Source organism: Macrobrachium rosenbergii, chromosome 10 (genome assembly GCF_040412425.1).
Source record: "Macrobrachium rosenbergii isolate ZJJX-2024 chromosome 10, ASM4041242v1, whole genome shotgun sequence".
Classification (NCBI taxonomy): domain Eukaryota; kingdom Metazoa; phylum Arthropoda; class Malacostraca; order Decapoda; family Palaemonidae; genus Macrobrachium; species Macrobrachium rosenbergii.
In genome coordinates, this window is record NC_089750.1 from 73,298,250 (window position 1) to 73,315,335 (window position 17,086).

At 35.5% G+C, this 17,086-nt stretch overlaps 1 protein-coding gene across 1 annotated transcript; it reads right to left on the reverse strand.

The window, feature by feature from the left end:
• Window positions 1–1,529: 1,529 nt before the first annotated feature.
• On the reverse strand, window positions 1,530–16,494 carry LOC136842867 (putative GTP-binding protein 6). Its single transcript, XM_067110751.1, has 8 exons — window positions 15,622–16,494; window positions 13,124–13,266; window positions 12,458–12,586; window positions 8,312–8,478; window positions 7,939–8,147; window positions 5,533–5,731; window positions 4,617–4,716; window positions 1,530–2,073 (listed from the first exon to the last, which is right to left on the reverse strand). Exons 1-8 carry the CDS (start codon window positions 16,183–16,185, stop codon window positions 1,947–1,949), a joined length of 1,638 nt encoding a protein of 545 aa, XP_066966852.1. The 5' UTR covers window positions 16,186–16,494; the 3' UTR covers window positions 1,530–1,946.
• Window positions 16,495–17,086: the final 592 nt, after the last annotated feature.

Consider the following 17,086-nt stretch of genomic DNA (forward strand, 5'->3'; position numbering starts at 1 on the left):
ATCTAAAATGTCAAGATAAATGCGCACTTAGAAATCGCTTCCTTTCAGTGATAAAATGTTCCTGTAAAATCCCATTATTATTATTATTCAGAAGATGAACCCTATTCATATGGAACAAGCCCACAGGGGCCATTGATTTGAAATTCAAGCTTCCAAAGAATATGGTGTTTGATAAAAAAGAAGTAACAGAAGGTAATGGGAAATACAGAAATAGGAGATCACTTATCAAAAATGAAAAAACAAACCAAATTAATAAACAAATAGATACAAATGTAAGAAAATTATTAATAAACGGGGAGAATTGCATTAGGGTAGCAATGCATTGCCCCCTATTATGTAAAGTCTTGTCACAAATCCCTGTATATCTTCAGCTTTCATTTGGACACAAACCAGTTTTGAGAGAAAAATGATACATATCTTCCATCAAACTACTTTCTTTTTCCTTACATAACACCCAGAACTTGCAAGTCATGATAATTTGCTGGTCTTATTTCACAAAAGTACAAAGTTTTAGAGTGAAGTAGTGAAATACATGGTTGTTGAGGGAAGGTCCAAATTTCTGTTGTTAAGGTGGATGAATAAGCGCAATATGTACATTTCATAAGGTTGTATTTATAAATATATGTAACAGCTTACCATCTCCTCAGTAAAATTTATTTCTGTAATTCAGAGAGGCATGATCCATGAGAGTGTGTGTGTGTGTATGTGTGTCTGTTTTTAGTACAGTTTTAGTTCACTGCAGCTATACAGTAAGGATATACTAAAATGACGATAAATTGTTTGTATAGTCCTGTGTAATACATACACATGAAAAGCAAGTTTAAGAGAAAGTAAAAAAAAAATACAGCACAAGCTCATTTCTTAAAGATACGGCACTAGAATACATACCTTAAAATTCACTTCTAGTCCTACAAGAAAGTATTTCTAGAAATATTTAAGATCTAATTGAAAACCATTACAATTTTACCTCTAGTATTAAATTCTTGTGTAAAAATACTGAAATGTGACGAAATAAGAGTAATTTTTTGTGTGCAAAATTAATGAAACACTGTATATGGAATATACAACATGCTGAAAACTATGGTAACCTGTAATAGCCCATGTTTCTTACAGGAAACAAACAAACATTCAAAACGAAATTCTTGCGAGTTAAAAGAAGAGGTGACAGTAATGAACCACCTTTCCTAAAAGTACAGAAATCGAAGATAAGAAATTCAAAACCCATTTAAACAGATGTTTACTTATTTATGAAAAATACAGCAGAGTAAATTCTTAGGAATATCATTTACGTAACAATCCCAAAAGATGTAAAAAATGTATGAAATGTATTTTCAGAAGAAAATATTTAGTATGTATATGGTGACTGATTTGAACTATGATAATTACACTGCCAGGTAAAGCACTGAGGCACTACCAGCAATTCAGCTCTAAGACAGTGAAAAGAGGGAGGTGGCGTGGTTGGACAGAAAGATAGAGATTCAGAAAATAAATGCAATGATGTTTGGGTAAGGTAAAAATAAAACACGTACTCAAGTATATACAGCAGTGTTTTATTTGTGTACAAACACTAAATTGAAAAACTGTACATAAAAGTAGCTGAAATTGAATTTCAGGTTTGTTTTTGTCAAAAACACTTAATTACGAAAAGAAAAGGATGAAAACTCTTGAATTCTCAATACAAAACTTGTAGATTTACCCCAGTAAAATTATTAAAATCTCCAAGAAATTTTTTGATACTTCTCATCCAGAAATACTATTTAATTTTGGTAAAAACTACTTACAATTAGCTTAAATATCTTAACCAAGATGTATAGTCAAATGAGAGGTATTTTCATATAAACACTCTTCACATGAAACAGTTATTACAAAGAGATGGAACATGTAAAACATCTTCAGTAATACATAGAACCTCCTTTCAAAAATCTCACCTACTAAACTGAACATGCTCATTTTCTGAAGTTTCTTTTAAACGCAGCCATTTCTTGGTCTGTCATCACTGCCACTACTTGTGTTACCTGAGGATTTTCTTCGTCCATCTCCTGCGACACTAAACCTGTTGCCTTTCGGAGCCAGCTGAAACCAGAGAGGCCAAGCATAAATGACAGGGGAAGACAAAGATGAGACAGATCTTTGGGACTGCAGGGGTCCCAAAACCCAGAAGTGATAAATCACACTCTGACCTCATAGGGGCATGTCAAAAAATCTCTCTTATAGTTCACTGTGACCCTGTCTTCCTGGAATAATGTTGATTATGGCATCAGTCTGAAGATGAATGTTTGAAGTTTATTGTAGTATATTTAAAATTAAAAAACAACAAAAATGAAAAGTTCAAAATGAAAAATTGAACTGAGCACAACAAAATTTTCTGCAGAGGATATACCAACAAAATCTTGACAGACGTCATCAGATCCTTAAGGGACACCTAATACTGATCCTAAAAAGACTTGGGACTTTTGCAATACCTTCTCTCTCAACAAAAATAAATTCCATTACTGAAAACATACCATTCTTAAAAATACTTGAAATCACTGAATATAAAGTAATCTATACATTCTAAATGAAAACACCTTAAGTTATTTATGCCTTCACATGAAGTAAGTGTTGTTATTTGAATTCCATTGCCAACACCTTACAACATGTAGTCATTCTGTAAAACAAAGAAGGTGATTTTGTCATTAAGACTGTTGGAGATGATTAGCCTAGGACAGTCGGTTGACATGGCCTCCCAATGTTCTCCTTCAGAAGCTCACTTCCTGTAGGATGAAAGGTTAATGAGTTTTTTAACTTAAATCTTTGGCCAAGGTTGATTGGGTTCACTGTCTTGTCTTGCTGTATTTGGTGCTTTAAAAAACTATTCAAAAGTACTCATGGTTGTATTTGACTTCTGGTTTACTTTTTTTGGGCTCACATGGCTCTTGCGCCTTGTATGAGACTTGTTTCATTATCATCAATAATGTTTTCATGTCAGATTCTTCCTCTACAAGGTTAGATGTAAAATGAGGTCTTTCTGTGCCCTTCTTTCCTTTGCACTTCCTGCCAGAATACAAAGTCTGGGTCTTCATCAAAACCCTTTATCCATGATTTCCTGAGCCTTCCTACCAGACTTCTTCCTTCTTCTTCCATATCTACTATAATTCTCAATACATGCTTCCCATCTGCTTCCATCACATTGCAAAACCATCTCCATCTTGGATATGTGAATTATAATTATTAATATTCAGAAGATGAACACTTATTCATATGGAATAAGCCTATAGGTGCCACTGACTTGAAATTCACGCCTCCAAAGAATACGGTGTTCATTTGAAAGAAGTTGCAAAAGGCAATAGAAATTAAGGAAATAAGAAATCAGTTATCAGAAAAAAGATAAATTGATACTAACAATAAGAAGGACAAAGCAGCCCTGAAAAACATCATTTGGGCTCATGTAACACTTACTGACGTACATGCTACAGTTGACCTTACACTCTACTGTAAAGATCAGAGGACTGCCCTGTGCCTCATGAGGAATAGCCCTACCATTTGCAGCAACCCCATGAAGAGGAGGCGGCATAGTTTACAAAATACTGTACCCTGATAATGGATGCCACCATCCATACACTGGTATGACCACGACTCGCCTCTCCAAGAGGATCGCTGTCCATCTACAATGAAGGGACGGTATACCAACACTGCATGAGGGAACATGGCATGGCACTGACCTCGAATGCCAGCAGATCATGAGGAACACCACAATCCTTGACAGTAACAAGGACCAACACTGCCTTCACTACATGGAGGTCCTCATCATTATTTGGTGGAAACTCCACTTGACATTACTCAGGAGACCCTCCTTCTTCTGACCACCATCAGCAGAACAACGAAGTGTGCCGGAGATAACGTAACAGCTGCCCTCCTCCTCCTCCAAAGGCAAGTCCAGCGAGCAGAGCCCTTGGGGCCAGCCAATTGGCGCCAGGTTCGCAACCAATAGGAGAGCTCCCCAGCCATGATCATCCAATCAAAGATAACCCCCCAATTCTTTGTAAAACTGTTTTCGGGTATAAATATACCATGTATGTACTCCTGGTGTCATTCACCTTTTGTAAATGGTAGTGTAGACTGTCGAAACTTCAGGATAATACATGAACTTTGGTCAATTACTTTATTATTTACCCACTGAAATGAAGAAACTTAGTCAATTACTTTACAATTTACCCACTGAAATGAAGAAACTTATATGCAAAGTTGAGAGAAAGCTTTATTAGCTCAACGGCATAAAAACTGCCATTCTTTTCAATGAAATAATAATAATAATAATAATAATAATAATAATAATAATAATAATAATAATAATAATAATAATAATAATAATAATAATAATAACACTGTAATTAAACAAGGCAGTAAAGTGTACTGCCACTTCCCTCAATATTTACAAGGGGTTTAAGTTATCATTAACTATTGCAAGTTGTTAATATGCAGTAAGTACCAAGGTATTTGCTCTATCAACACTGACACCAATCAAACATGAACTTTTGGTTCATCTGAATTAGGGTTCACGACCTTAACTTAGAAAATAGAGCTAATGTTTTTTTTCCTTCACAAGTAGACACCACCCTGCCAAATCTCTGACTTACCTAATTTCATCCGAGCCAGTTGGGAGAGTGAAACGCCAAAACTTTCGTCCTGTAACCTTAAGAACCTGACTTTCAATTTCTGCCATCAAGTCCTCCAAGCCTAAAAGCAAGAAACTTTAATTTAGCATAACTTTCTTGAATTTAGCATAAAGCACATATTTCAGCACTATACTCTTTAACAATCTTCATATCAATCCTACATTATACATGACAAAGCAGTGGATTAACTGTATTTTAGTTCCAGGCCTTGAATGCAGATTTATATTTTCATATTAAATAAATGGGTCTCAACACTTTTTACACTTCAATGATACAGACCTATAACTTTCACTAAAGCTTCGAAACCACTAAAATTATAATGCGGTGTCACCTGATACTCGTATTTCATCAACTGCAGATTATCAATTAGCTATGTAAGGTATTGAAACAACTTTAGTATTATTCAAGATAAACTGATGCTCTACATATACAAAAACAACAAAAAGCTAGAAAAATTTCTATTTCTTAAGCTTATAAATCAAACATACAATATAAATGCCAACACAAATAAACAACTGATGATATATGGTATTTTTCTACTCATAACTTGCAGAAACCTAAGATTAGTTGAGAGTTCAACTAGCTATGCTTTCCTTCCATGGTAACAGTCACATTCTCTAACTTATATTTCTGACTGCAGTCACGTCCTAGGCTTTCCGGTAATAGTCACATTCTCTAGGCTTTCCGGTAATAGTCACATTCTCTAACTTATATTTCAAACACACTTGGAAATGATGTGAAGCAAATCTGGGGTTTTAGTACAAAATTTTATGTAGTCTTCACACGTACATCTTTAAAATCTTGCAACTACTGAACGGTGAAACATATGCTATGATGGAACAGATGGAAAAAATGATGAAGCCAAAATGTATCATACCTTGACCAGTTATACAGGACACTAACTGTATTCCACCAAATTCTTCAAGGGACTTATCGGTTACTAAGTCAACCTTGTTAGCTACAGTTATTATAGGTGTAGTTTTTGGGAGCGGCAAAGAAGACAATGTTTTCTCAACTATTATGCCTTGTAAATCATAATCTGGATGGTTGGCATCTCGAACATGGACCACAATGTCCTACAGAGTAGAGAGGAAAAGAGTTTAAAGATAAATCAGAAAAATCAAAACCATAAAAAATTATGTTTTATAAAAAAAAATATTTTTCATATATACCCATTAATCACAGTCTTATTCCATACCCACAACCTCAACCAAGAGGAATCAAAGAAAAATGAGAAAGGCACTGTAGTAACAATTACGGTAAAGGGGTTTTTCTGAAAAAATGTTTTATTCTAAATATATTATATTATATGTAGCCTGAATTGCAGTGTAGGAAGGAGAATGATGATAACAAAAGCTTGAAGAGAAGAGTAAGGGGAAAAAGTCTATTCATATTCCACTTCAGAGGGATCTTGTTCAGGGCCATTGTCATAAAGCACAAGTTGAATCGTCATCATATTGGAAAGCATAAGTTGTATCATCGTACTGGAAGTTTCACAGAGCAAAATCATAGGAGGAAGAGCAGGAAGCAAGACTGAAAGCAATGCTGAAGTTGACAGGCTCTCAATCAACCTGTCTACAGGTGAACCTAGCACCCAAAAACTTATCACGAAACAATGACACCACCTTCCTAAGATGCTCAACGAGGGATGCATCAGCAAATCATGAAGGCTCTTAACGAAGGCATGGGGTCAAGGGCAGAAGAGACAGGTAAAGGAGAAACTGGAAGATAAGCAGGTGGCTCGAAGATAGAGGTCATGAGCAGAGGGTAATAAGGAGACAGAAATCCTCTTGGCACAAAAGAGACAGCACAGAAGACATGGAAGCCTCATTTGTGGAAACTTGAGTCTTAACTGAAGGGAGTGACAGCATGGCTCAGCAAAGAAGAATCTGATGAAGTATCACCTAAGATCTGCATCATGTGACGCTTGTGAACTCCTCTTAGCACAAAGAAACCACTGATCCAAAATCCAGTTCATACACAATGAACACGTCTTCCGTGGAGAACAGCTGCCCTCTAATTAGCTGTCACAAAATGAATACAAACACACTTCTCCACACATGCACCTTAAAATGTGACATATTAATTATTACCTTGACCTAATAACAAGAAAAAAGGAAAGATTTCACTGGAGAAAAAACAACACTGAGAACAGAAATGGAGAACCAAGTAAAAAAAATAAAGATAGATTACTTACTGAACAAAGTAATTCTAGTCACAATAACTATAATGCAGTGGGCAATGACAGCAACAAGATGATAAACAAAAAACAAAGATACACACGGCAAAAATCCACCAATTGCTACGAAAACATCCACAGAAGTGAATGAAATGAATGGCACATCACACAAAATGCAAACATGCTAATCCTGGAAAGACACACTTCTGCGCACAACAGAATCACATGGGAGAATGAAACTTTTTGGGCATACAATGCAATTTGGGCATTTACATTAAGATCTTTTGTCTTTCAATTCTGGTATGACTAACAGCCATTTACATGAAATAAGACTATTTATAATTAATAGGTTCATAACAAAAAACACACTAAAGCGCCACTAATACACATTTCATAAATTATTTTAGGTTTATGAAATGTCTTTACGAAAGGTAATATATAAAGTACAGCTACTTTCATTTCTATAAATCTACAAATCATCCTAACATGTTTGAGCCATGTTCACAACCGAGACGGAAGTTTTATGAAAGAAAGGGCAAGTTCTCTAAGTTGGCACAGTCGCCCTTTGGTACAGTATCGTGACAACACTCTGACGTACAAAGTTAACACAGCATTAAACTCCACAGCAGTCAATACTTCTGCATAGTCAAGCTTGAGGTGGTACCTTTGTAAAGGCCAAAATGTTTTGACATGGGATCAATTCTAAAAGTTACCTTTCTAAAGCTATGGAGGCACAGAGGGATAAATGAAAAATCTCTATGCAAATGTAGGAAAAGTCTTTAATTCAAAGAAGGAAGTCTGTCTTTAGCATAGTTATTCAAGATTAATATCAATCATGTCCCAAGCTGTTTCTCATCAACAAGAATCTTGTCACAATCTTCCATAAATTTTAGAATTATGGCACTTAGATGCCAAGAGCAATTATCTTTTACAGAAACTGAAAATACCAAGAAGAGTGGTATGGAAAGGGAATGACAGACATAGGTCCCCTTCAAATAATGTCTGAAGTAAACCACTAAAATAACTTATAAGATGAGACTAATTACTCAAATGATTCAAGATACTAAGAAATTATCTAAAATTATGGACGAATTTTGAACTTACGGCACAAATAGCATCCTCAAGTGTGGCTCTGAAAGAAGCTATTAAATCTGTAGGAATTTCCTGTATGAATCCAACAGTGTCAATTAAAATCACATCAACACCACACGGAAGTTGGCCCCCGTGGGCTGTAACATCAAGAGTTGCAAAGAGATGATTCTTTCCTTCCGCTCTTTTGTCACCAGTGATAGCATGAATTAGGGAGGTCTTTCCTGCAACAAGAATTTCACATCTTGAGTGTGTGGATTGCAAATTCTAACAAAAGAAAAGGTCAAACATGATGACAACAAGATATATAATAATAAAACATTTCAGTGAAACTGTCTCAAAATATAAAGAAAAGCCACATTCTTTACTATTTACAACTACACTCTACCTGCATTTGTGTAGCCAACCACAGCAATAGTTGGAATATCAGATTTCTTACGATTCTGCCTTATGTGAGCACGATTACTGGCAATGGCATCGAGAGCGCTACGAAGCCGTTTCTCTCGATTCATCATCATCAGCTTCTCCTTGTCTCCAAAGAAATCTAAACGCTTCCTGCAAAGAAAATAATTTTCACAGTCCCAATTTTTCAATGGTATTGCTATAACTAATATTAATGATATTTTAGGAGAAATATCATTATCAATTAAATGGTTTAACTAGACCAGATATTTAACATTCTTAACTTTTATATCCCAGTACCATTGCCTTCAAAGACCAAGGTGAATGTGATGTTATGGCAGCAATCAAATATACTTTTGATGTCAAGAGTTCCATGCTACAGCAAATATTAAGGTGTAATTTTTTTGATAAATCTACTTTCAATATTTTTCCTTAGGACTAGTAAAGAATTTTGGAAGTGATATATGACATTTGCAAACTTCCGTTGAGATCACAGTGGCTAAGAATCAAATGGCTGCAAAGCCCAAAGAGTTGATTTGAAGGTGGAATGAACTGGGGAGATGTGGTGGCAATTATTATTATTAATATTAATATTATTATTATTATTATTATTATTATTATTAAGCTGTTTAACAAGGACACACGAGTTAAAAAGCTCAACTTTCACAGGACTGGCCTGAAAAGGTTTGCCTTAATGATGAATTTTAAATATTACCTAAAAAACTCTAGTTCTTTAGTTTTAACAACTGGATAAATAAAAATTGAAGATCACTCTGATAAAATTTCCTTACTTAATTTGCAATATTTCTAAAACTTGATTTCCGCTGTTGGTTCATTTGGACATCATTCTCTGCACACATGGATTGAGTCATGTGGGCTACTCAGTAAGTATCTATAATAATAATATCTGAGTGGATCTTGTTTGTCTTCCCCTGGGTGACATTAGGGGAGACATGATACAGCCACCCACTCCCTGCAAGCCAGTTTGTCCACCCAAGGTGGGGGCAGGGTAGGTAGGGGAATGGGAGGGTAGGGGAGATACCCACCCTTCTCCTGCAAACCCGTTTGTCCACCTTGGGTAGGGGCTGGGTAGGTAGGGGATTGGGAGGGTAGGGGAGACAGCAGCGCCAAGTTTTAGTGCTCGTAGCACGTGCCAACAAGCTTGTCAAGTAATAACTAACAGACCCATTTAAAGATGGGTTAAAATAACCTCAATGTAGTGTGCCTCTTGCCCTGAAGAGTGCATTAATCCAATGACGGGTCTGATCCATTTCAATTTAGGCCTTTTGGTCACTAGGCCTTTGCAAGTCCTGTCTATCCCAGAGCCAGAGCTATGATAAGCAATGTATCTGCTCGCTTCTATTCATACTATGTTATTTATTTTATTGTCACTCTGAGGCACACTATGTAATTTATTTTATTGTCACTTTGTGGTATACCAAAAGAAGTACAATGTGAAAAACATTGGGGTCAAAACAAATTGAAAATCTCCATAAATGAGGCATTTGAGTGGCATAAATGACTATGGAGTTGGATTTTGGATGATATATCGATGCAATTAGCAATAGAAAGGGTTAATTTGTTGTTGCTGCATTCACTATTTCATAAAATTACGTCTCCTATTAAATATATTACACACTTGAGACACTTAATTAGCAAGTGTCTGTTATTTACTTGTTTTAAAAATGCCTATTAAAATGGCATTTCTTTGCAGAGACCTCTTAACTGTTTTTGTTTGTAAAACGACACTTTTAGCAAAGATCTGCTCATTTTTTTTAATCGACACTTTTTAGTAATGGTTTATGAACTGTTGTTTATATGCTTTTAAAATGAAACTTTTTAGCAAGGCTCTGTGACTTGTTTTTATTTGTATCGGTCAGGGAAGGATTAAAATTTTACTTATGTTATTCATTTCATTCCTCCTTTATGCATGTCATCTGATTCTGGTGGCATTACTGGCTTTTTCTCGGGCTAAGATGTAAACACTGCTAGGCTGAAGCTGGTCAAGATCTTGCTCTTGGTTAGATCTGCCTGGGTGTCATCACTATCTTATCACAGCACATACTATTATTATTGTTGCATGCATTCACTCCTACAGAACCAGCCAAAAGGCCATGAACTCAGAAACTTCCATAAAAAGGATGTAATAAAGCATGTTAGAAAAAAGAAACAAAATTCCATATATTCATACTAACTTTTAGAGAAGTAAAAAAAATACATGAATAACAGCAAATACAACAAATAAACTGTGGAATATATCACATCTGAGACTATGAAAGACCATAATAGAAAGGTTTTGCTACAGGTTTCAGGACACTGATTATAGCTTAACTCCTAGTCAGGGTCCTGGTTTTAATGAGCCTTTTCCAAGTGTTTCTAACACTCATTGCACAGTTCATTTCATAACTTGTTTTGGCAGATGTTTTATGGAAGGATGCCCTTTCTGAATCCAACCCTCCCTATTTATCTTGGCTTGGAAAATATACCAACAAGTGTAGTTCCACTTTATGGGGCAAATGAGATGACTCAGAAGTCATAAATGAAAGTATATAAGAATCAATTTGGCAGAGTACAATTGAAAGATGGCTGCTGTCAGATTTCTTATGGTCAACCTCATCCTAGAGTGATGCAAGTGGGCCAATCCTGTCCCAGGATGATGCAAGCTGGTTAACTTTATCCTAGAATGATTGCAGCTGGCTAACCTTGTCCCAGAATATTGCAAGCTGGCCAACCCTGTCCCAAAATGATGCAATCTGGTCAGCCTCATTCCAGAATAATGCAAGATTGTCTAGGTCCAAGGTCTGGTGAACAGCTGCTCTGATTGGAGAGCTAGCCCTCTGCATCAACATGGAAGATGGTTCACTTCCCCAGGGAGGGAGAGTGGGCCAAGGGAACCTCTCTGGGAGACTGTCTCTTCCTGTACCTAGGCTATTTATTCCTGCTGACCAGAACAAATTATCCATACCAAAAGGTTAATTCATGATTTTTTTTTATTTGGAAGTAACTTAGAGGGAGTGATCCTAGGACCTACAACCTCCTTCCTTTTTTAGTTTATCAAGCATCTCTCATACATGGGACAAGTCACTTGATCATCTTGCCTGCAGACACACCTTGCCTCTGCTATATGTGAATACAGAATGAAGGTTTCCATTGGGGGCAGTCATGAACATCAAGTATGAGGCATAAAACCCAATCAAAAGCAATTTACCATTGTCAATGCTAAACAGAGGCAACAGGGATACTGGAGATCTTGCCTTTCTTAATCAAATATCAAAAGATGAAAAAGAAAAATAAGGTGCCAAATAGACTTATCTGACTTTAGACAACTGAAAAAGTCAGTATGAAAGAACACAAAAACATAAATAAAAAAAATGTAAATAAATATCATACATAGCACAGCACTTTATGCCAATCAGTGTGAACACCAACTTACACCAAACAAATGCCACGCCCACAAACAACAGCATTACAAAAATAAAATTACAGTAACAATAAAAGATGCAGTACATTAAAGGGAGTATCCACACACATTTTGACTATGTACACAATAAGAAAAAATCTGGTTGGAAAATCAAGCATGAAAAAGACAACAATGATCATTAAGTCAAGCAACGCACATACAGTAATTAATAAAGGCAACACAAGAACAATTGTATCTAATGAAGACGACGGAAGTGATGGGATAGTAAATCAAACGCGGAAAATTTCATACGGAATAAGGTCATAAGAAAAAGATCTTTCTCCAATGGGAACATGCAAAGAAATGATGATTGCAACGGGTTAGGCACTGGGTTGCCTTAATTGAGAGAAGTCTTGATTAAAGACAAACAATGTGATTATAGGAAAACACCCTCACTCAAGAAAGACAACCTCACTGAAGACAAACCTCTTCAGTACAGAGGAATTGGGATTCAAAGCTTCATCTTTCTTTTGAACAGATCTTTATTTTTTGTATGAAAAAGATCTGCAGTACACAATACCATTTAAAAAAATAAAAAACACATGTAACAGTGTTCAAGCAATTACTGAAATCTATAAATGAAAATACTGGTAATGATCTCCCAAATGAAGTTATTCTCTACTATGAAACTAGCTTAAAAAACTACATCAATCAACTATGATGAACACTTACTTGATGTATGGTAATTCTGCAAGTGCAACTTGCAATTTTGCTTCTTTTGTGCAAGCACGATGTCGGAAAATCCCCAGAACAACAGAATAGCGATCCACCACCTTCAAACCAAAGGCTTGTTGTAGAGATCTGAAAAAAATTGTAATAATGCAGCCCACATCAACAAAATAAGAGTACCTACTACTAGTATGTCATTAAAGTCACAACATAAAATTTGCAAGAATAGGATCCAACACAAAAACAATAACAAAAAAAGTTCATGCAATGTGAAAATTGGCAAGTGAATGAGACGTAATGCAAAATCTTCAAAACCACCAAAGTAGTTTTGCAGACACCTAACCAATACAGTATACATAATTTTTTCCTACTGACAGGTATATCAGTTTTATTAACAGCTAAGTACCAAATAGGTCTGCCACGAATAAATACAAATTCATCAATGTGAGAGCAGACTTACACAATAAATAAAGGCGAGTTAGAGACTAGGGAAAGGAGTACTGCAAATGGAAGAACAAGTTTGTTTGACAAATTTTTGTTAAAACACAGTAATATTTAAAGCTCTTGCCTTGGAAACATGAAATTTGTTAGAAAATTTTCCAATCTTAAATGTTAGGCAAATACCCAAATAACAATTCAATCTGAACAAAAATTACATCAAATACTCACTCCACCTGAATTTTTTTCAGCATATCAATACTAATAAAAATAGAAGTAATTTCTTCTGACAACCGTGCTAAGGACACTAAACGTTCTAAAGTTCCAGATCCAAACACCAATTTTGAATCCATACTACGAACGGGGACAACCTCCTGGAAAGATTACAAAAAACTTGAAGATCATTCATTGGTAAAAATATGCAAATTTCCTTAAACCCTGAAGAAAATCCTTATCTAAAAAGTAAAGAGGTTCAAACAAAGGAAAAATCAGTGTGACTTATATAAAAATAAGAAATTATGCAGATTTTAAGCAAATGATCAAATTTCAGATGTATAAAACATCTGTAAGGCTTCCAGGATGCTTTATCATTTCAAAATGGCTGAGGGAGTGTTACAGCTCATGAATGTTATTATAATCATTATAATTATTGTCATCATCTAATTCTGGGTGAAAAAGTCTTAACGATGTCATAAGACTGCAAATAAAAAACAAAAGTATAAAAAAAAATCACGGCTTTTTCAATATCGATACCTGCATAGGATTTACAGCTTTCAAACAAGGAGGAACCTTTAGAAATTACACATACACATACATACTGTTGCACAAAATACAGGCAATATCTCTTTATACAGTATAACTCGCATTACTTGAACTAGCTGTTCTTTGCTGTCAAATATTGACGCAGAGCACACTTTGCAATTTTCACAAATGTGCAACCGAAGTGAGTATCAACAAAAATCCGATGTGGACTTTTCAAACTTTTTTTTTCTTTTGCTGTAATATGGGACACATATTTCATAATTTCTGAATAAATAATGATAAGTAAAAATATTGAATAAAAATAAATAAATAAACAAAGAAAAATAAAATAAATGAAAATATGTAAATAAAAATAAATAAAATATATAAAATAAATTAATTTATTAATCACACTTTGCAACTGGAATCATGACTCTCACACTGTATGATAGCGGATAACAGAACAGTAAATTCCATTACAATAATACAGAGAGCATGATTCACACAAAACATTCTGCATTCCTGTGGGTGGGTAGGAGGGTTTGGGTTGAGGTTTAACCCTGTACAGTACATTCAAGAAAAGGCTATAAAAAGTTATGCAAACTTTCCTATATTCACAAATTCTCTGCAAAAATTACTATAATGGTTTGGTAACTGTCGAAGTTCTTCACTAACGATGAAAAAACCAATGGCGAACATTTTTTTGTTTAAGACTTTTCCCTTTACCTGACGCTTTCTCAATTATTTTACTGTATGAATAACTATAATCAAATTAACCAAAAGCTTAAATTTACTATAAAGAAACTATAAAACATGAATCAGCACTTCACACATTAGGCTAGCACAAACAGCCAGATTAATTCCAGCTAAAATCTCTAAATCCCACTGCTTCAATTGAAGAGCCTCTTATAAACACGCACACTCTATATACCATGAAGAACGGTATCTCTCTCATGATCTCCACTGCTATTTTAGACTGAGACCACCGAGTTTAATTTCTTTAATACCATACATTTGACTTTAAGAGTTCATTTTTATAAAAACAATACAAGCAGTCCTCGCTTATTGGCAGCGTTGGTTAACGACATTTTGGTTTTACACCAATTTTCAGCATCAGCAAGTGGTTTATCAGCATCAGCAAGTGGTTTATCGGTGCTGATAAGCAGTTAACAGCACCAATGAGCAGTTTATTGGTGCTTCTGATATCGTAAATGCCATTTATCACCATAACTTTTGGCGACTTTCAGTTATTGGCACTTTGGCCGGGAACAGAACCCCGGCTGTTAACTGGGGACTGCCTGTCCTATGAAGTACTTGTTATTTGATATGTGACTCAGTGGTCTTGTTAAACTAATAAATAACAATAACTATAATGAAGTCTCTTCTTCTTCCTGTGTAGCTCACTCTCCTTTTCTCTGCTTCTCTTCTCCTTTTTAAATATCCTTATTGTCTTGATCACACACCACTTTCTCTGTATCTATAACACCTCGAAATTTACCTTCACCTAAATTTTTCTTCTACCTTGTTTTAACTCCGGTGTATTTACGTATATACTTATTTGTTTGTGAATCTAGTTACATTTAATTTCTTTAGTATCTACTGTAACTGTATTACTTTCCTCTTGGTCAGACTTTATTTTTAGGCATTCACTTCAGCGCAACTTTGTTCAGCAAGATAATGGTACTTTGGTTTGTTCGATATAGCCTAAATATGCACAAAATTTTAAAAGCAATATCACTACTACGTCATTTATATCATACTGAACAGCAAATACTGAGCTCTTTCTATTTTCCAAATAAGAGTAGGACATCATCAAAATTCATATGCACATCTACACACGACTGAGAAAAACAGAACACTGAAATGTCACTCAGAAAATTTAGACTTCCCAAAAAAAGATAAACTAAAAGAGATACAGTATTAGGAAAAGTAAGGATGGTAAAATCTGCAAAATTAAATTACAACCCAAATTAAACTACTCAAGTTACCTTACGCACAACACGAACTCCTGGCAATGTAGCAATCAAAGCGGCTGCTTCGTCTAACATCATTTCAGGCGTAGTCGTCATTTTCATGTGAGGGCCCCATTTCACCCATGGCTGCAACACTAAGACTCCCATGTCAAATCTGTAGTTTTCATGGGAGCTAATAAAGCCAAGGATATCTGAATCACTCCTCCAGGCATCAAATGCTGGGTCTACTAGAACACTGTCGTCAATCTGAGCCTCTGATTCTTCTTGGTCTGGAACTGCTCTCAGAGTTTTACTTTTCTTTTTCTTTGATAATGCACATGTTGTACTAAATAACCTTGTACACAGGACAGTATTTACAGAGCAATATGTGTTACCAAAGAGAATGGAGCCATCCCTGAGTTGCTTCATTTTAAAATTAAAAAGTCTTTGACTTCCATCATATCTATGGTTAAAAACAGGAGGCAAAGAGCACCTGGCAAACTTAACTATTTGAACTTTACCACTTGTGAAGTGGGACCAGACACTCTGGCACAACTTATGGACATGAAACTGCTTCCCAACATTAACAAGAGAATGCATTTTGCTTAAATTAAATAGCTGTCACCACTAACAAAATTAATTACAATTTCACAGTAACATGTTCTATACGAAATTCAGTTCATTCATCGTCATCATCGGCCACTGGTGTTGGTCGCTCCGAGATTGGATTGAGATAGGTGTGTTTGTCCTCTGCTGCCATCCAACCTTCTTGGCAAGACTTCGCTCTCACAGATGTCACTTTGTAGGCAACAGCACAAGCTACTAAACTTGAAAATATAATGTGATTTTTTCGGCTATATGGAAGGTAGTTCATTAACAAATGCTGGGTTATGTAAGTTCCACCGAATGCTGTAAAAAAATAAATGTTGAAAATAAATTTTTGCCTTTCAAGCTGACAACTAAGAACCACTTAAATACTACTTCTTGTAATTCTGGTATGAAGAGTACTAGTTAAGCATTTACCAGTTAAGCATTTTTTTTACCCCTAGGATGAAAAAGACACCACACAAGTGAGGTCACACTGCCAAAACTCTTTTCTCTTTTCAACTTGAACCTTCATTTGTATTTGTGCCCTCATGTTATTTTATCTTCCAGCTCAGTATGAGGTTGGTTCAACTTCAGAAATCTTGGGCAAAAATGCAGTTTGGAAGAAGGCAAGTGAAAGCTGTAGTGTTTGTTCAGATGTGATTAGTAAGACCTGGAAAAAGGAGAGAGAGAGAGAGAGAGAGAGAGAGAGAGAGAGAGAGAGAGAGAGAGAGAGAGAGAGAGAGAGAGAGAGAGAGAGAGAGAGAGAGAGAGAGAAATAAATCAACAAGGAAAGGAACTGCCTCTTCCTCCAACTACTGGAGATTATAGAAAAACTGATAGCAGGGATAATAATGTTTACACGTGTAACATAAAAGAAAATCTAAAATCGGGACATGAAATCAGGCAAGGAAAA